General features: G+C 34.3%; 1 protein-coding gene across 12 annotated transcripts in view; it reads right to left on the bottom strand.

Moving 5' to 3' along the window:
* szt2 (SZT2 subunit of KICSTOR complex) overlaps positions 1 to 4,511 on the bottom strand; it is a 190,187-nt gene that overhangs the window by 166,476 nt on the left and 19,200 nt on the right. For all 12 annotated transcript variants that reach the window (XM_007578194.2, XM_016664138.1, XM_016664140.1 and 9 more), the window contains exon 3: positions 1,102 to 1,275. In XM_007578194.2, coding sequence (XP_007578256.1) covers positions 1,102 to 1,275 — 174 coding nt within the window. The remainder of the gene's footprint in view (positions 1 to 1,101; positions 1,276 to 4,511) is intronic.

Genomic DNA, 4,511 nt, shown 5'->3' with positions numbered 1-4,511 from the left:
TCATGACATAGATACACATGCCTGCTCCCGTAAAATGTTTTCAAAATTTTCCTAGGGCTTATGGTTTTTTGTCAGGGCCCTAAGACCGACGCTAGGTGTTTCACAAGTATAGAAACCAGCATCCTGCCTGACAGAGAGAGCCAGCCCAGGTGCAGATAATTAATTACTATAGCAACGGGTCCTAGACAGAGGATCTGATTCAGTCACAGCTGAATCAGATCTCACAATGTATTGTGGGAAAAATACATATTTCCTGTGACTTTTCATGTTTTGCTTACATAAAATTACTGAATTTTTGAGTGTAAATTAAAATCCTTAGTATGAAAATTTAATTTATTTTTAGAAATAAAGAATTACAAACTTTTTTCAAGTTTTTTTTTTTTTTTAATTATTATTTTGAACCATGAGTGAGAACAAAATGTGCGAAGCTTATAATCGTCGGTCGGACTGAATTTCACTGATCTGGAATTTAGCCATTACATTTTAATGATGACTCAGTTCATGTATATACCGATGATATCCTTGACAATACTTTAAGATATATATGTTAGACCAGCATGGATCCATTTGTCAGGACAAATCTAAAATGCTGGGACTAAAGTGATGGGCACACTTTGGCAGGCCCCTTAAAATTTCTGCAGGAATTTTCTAGTTTAAATAGTTATGTACACATTGCTAAAGTAATGTATAACACCATGGCTATTCAAGGTGCAATACATAAATTCCTTTAAGGAACCTTAAAATAGGTTTTCCTATCCCCCATATAGAACATATTTATTTTTTACTGTATTCTTTATTGTTATGTGTAGAATTTGTATGTTTCTTTTATAGGAGAATGGATGGAAATTTGCATCTTGCTAAATTTGGTGTATTTACAACATTATCGTATGTTCATTAATAAGCACTGTCCAATTTAAATTAATTTAATATCAAAGTATTTAAAGCAATATCAAATTGAATCGCAAGGTTCTCAAGGAAAACAAATACCCAGCCCTAGCCATTATGTATAGTCATTCCAAACTTAGAAAAGATCAATCCTGAAATTTGACATACACAACATTTATAGATGTGTGTCTGTTAACTTCTGATTACAACTCTTACCACAATCCCTGTGGAAGGGCTGAGGTCCAGTTCAATGATGAAGCGATACCTGCGGGCCAGAAAGGTTGCCCGGGTGGATGGCATCAAAACACAGGGGGCTGTAGTTGGGATGGAATCTGGCTGCCACCCCTTCGGTTGGACAGCAGCCAAATCCAACTCATTTTCAGAGTTTTGCTGTTAAACAAAAATCCATCAAACACCAATGAGATATAGTTAGCAATATTATGAGAATAATGGGAGGCATTTGTTAAAACCAGTCTTGGTGCAAGTGCATCACAAGAGATTTGATCATGAATGGGACAAAAATTTCACAACAATGAGGAAATGGCACAGCAAAGATAGAACATCAATGAGCAGTCTCACCTAGGAAATGTAAAGTACCAACAAAAGTTCTATGACATTCAATACAGTCAACTTTCATGAGTCAAACTTGATGAACAAGAGTAACATTTACATCTAGTCCTATAATTGCATTGCACAGAGCATCCAAGCATGGCCATTAATAACCAATCTCAGGCAGGAGTCATACCTACTTTAAAGTGTCACCAACATGATAAAACCAATTACATGGTTTAAAAAGATGAAATACTGCGCTTTCATACTGTGTACACAAAAACTTTTAATAAAAGTTTTCACAAACCATTATAAATTCCCTGGCACTGGAGAGTGTTGTAGTTTTCCTCTGTACTAATTTGGTCAATGCCAGCACCATCTTATTGCATAATGAGGGTAAATCAAAATATAAAGGTTGATGTTTATGTCAACGGAGGAAGCAGAGGAAGTTGTGAGCAATTTCAGCAAAGATTTGAGCGATTTATCTGAAGTTTTGGAGGAAGAAGTTAGATGGAGAGATGAAGAAGAGGGAGCTGGTTCTAATGAAGGACTGCAACAATTTTTATTTGTTCAGGAAGCAACAATGAATCCAACATTTCCTGGGAGGAAGTGTCCAACCGTGAAGGATTGGAGCTGGAGATAAGTCGCCTCCAAATCACAGAATAGTGATAAACTGATCTATGCATNCTCAGGCAGGAGTCATACCTACTTTAAAGTGTCACCAACATGATAAAACCAATTACATGGTTTAAAAAGATGAAATACTGCGCTTTCATACTGTGCACACAAAAGCTTTTAATAATAAATAGTTTTCACAAGCCATTATAAATTCCCTGGCACTGGAGAGTGTTGTAGTTTTCCTCTGTACTAATTTGGTCAATGCCAGCACCATCTTATTGCATAATGAGGGTAAAGGGTCATTGACATATAAGGATTTCCACAGAGCTAAATTAAAAATGTTAAAAATATTTATATCCATTTCAATTACTAGAATATTTGAAATGTTGTGCATACAGAAATCATAATTTCACATTCAAATTAGACCTTTTCAAGGGTTTTTTATCACTATGATTTGGTTGTGGTCTTAAAAAATGTCATGTGGTGCGACCGTGATTAATCTAAAAATAAGGTATTTTCCATGATGTACTAAACATTTGTTTTATAAGTTTCCATTTATTTAAGGTTTTTAGAAACAAAGTTTTTAAATCTCTTTATGACAGTTTTCACCCCCAAAAAACCTGCCAAATTCCATTTGTAATTGATTTGACCAATATTTTTCTTCACCATTTAATCAAAAAGTGTTAAAAAAAATAAATAAGTATCAGTTACTTAAGGATACTGTATTAGTGGTTAATTTTTATGCTCCAGATTCTAGATATTCCATTTTGAATTCAATAAATGTACTTTTTTAATCGGTCGCACCACATGATTTATGGTCGCACCACATGATTTATACAATAAACGTAGGCCAGGAAACTGGTCAAAATCCTTTTAATACATGAAAATAGAATTCAGTTACAGTACATTACAAAATAACAACACAAAGAGAACACACCAATTTAATTTGCCTAAAAATGGATGCAGTAATCATTACTACAAAGTTGTAGTAAACCTTTCAAACACATCCCTCATTAAATCAGAATGTACTGGAGATTGCTTTAATTTCCTATTTTTATATAAAAAACTGAAAAGACATTTTCAATCTCCCAAATGTAAGTACATTAATGGAAATATAATAATTTAGTTTAAGTTTAACCATTTTAAACAGAACCATGTATGATAAGTAATGGTTTCAAAACGGAAAAATTTAATGAACTTAAAAACCATCATGTTACTCTTGGGTAGAGACGCTCCGATTAAGTTTTTTCCTGCCGATTCTGATCAACCATGAGGGCCGATCACTGCCGATCACCATTACTGATCACATGGATTGACTGTTAATTTTTGGCTCTAGGTATAAATGACACCATGTGATCTGGAAAAATGGAACCATTTTGCCAGATCAATCGGACCGGTGGGACCATCGGTGGCCGATTGATCAGCACACCACTGCTCCTGGGTACTTTAATGCCCAAGTGAACCAAGGAAATTACATATTTTCAGACAGTTTTTAGAACCAGGCATTTGTGAACTTTGCCCAGTCTTGGCTGTTCAACTTGGAACTCTATGAGGTTTTGCTGGTTCAGGTTCTGATGAGCATGTGACCATGTGACCAAGTTCTTGTCATCAGACATGTCGCATGGTGCTGACTTGATCTTCTTCTCTCACATCTTGAAGTACCTGGGCCATATATGGTACTTCATCATAGCTCAGTTTGATGACAGTGGAATCTAGTCAAATAGATAAAAACAATAAATGACAAAATACATGCTATAACTATTCCCGTAATGTTACATGTTCCATTGTATTTTTATCATACAATACAATGCAAAACAATAATAAAACTGTACAAAAACCTATTCTGGAAATAATAATACAAAGTATTGCTTTTGCATTTGAGTCTTGAAATCAAAAATAAAAACACAGAAACTCCTTTTCAAAAACATAAATGTATCATTACAACGGTCGCACCATATGATATTTGGTCGCACCAAATGATATTTTCATGTTCAGTCCTTAAGAAACAACCTAGCTTCAAACATAAGGCAAATATAACATTTATAATCAAAACAGAAAATAGTAGGTATATTTAAATATTAGTTTTTGGTGGTCGCACCACATGACACCCAAATATGGCAACTGCATACCTACTGCTAAAAGTGACACTTTTTCTGAAATTTAAGAAAAATAAACAAACCTGTTTGCTGTCTCCAGTGATTCTTGGCAGACTGTTGGATGATTCAACCTCCTGTTTTTGACTGGATTTCAAAATTTAAGTCCAAAAATGGGAATTTCTTGTTGGTCGCACCACATGACATTTTGTTAAATTACATTTTCGGACAAAGTTTGTTTAAATGTTAAAATGGAATTATAACTAAAAATGCTTTGAAAATTTGTACAGGATGAAGAAAAGACTTTGAAAATCATGCCAAACAGGAAAGAAAATACATTTGAACAGATGTAATGTAATTTTAAAG

Source organism: Poecilia formosa, unplaced genomic scaffold (assembly GCF_000485575.1).
Source record: "Poecilia formosa unplaced genomic scaffold, Poecilia_formosa-5.1.2 Scaffold470, whole genome shotgun sequence".
Lineage (NCBI taxonomy): Eukaryota > Metazoa > Chordata > Actinopteri > Cyprinodontiformes > Poeciliidae > Poecilia > Poecilia formosa.
Note: the sequence above shows the minus strand (reverse complement) of the source record. Positions and strands in the feature narration are given on the sequence as shown.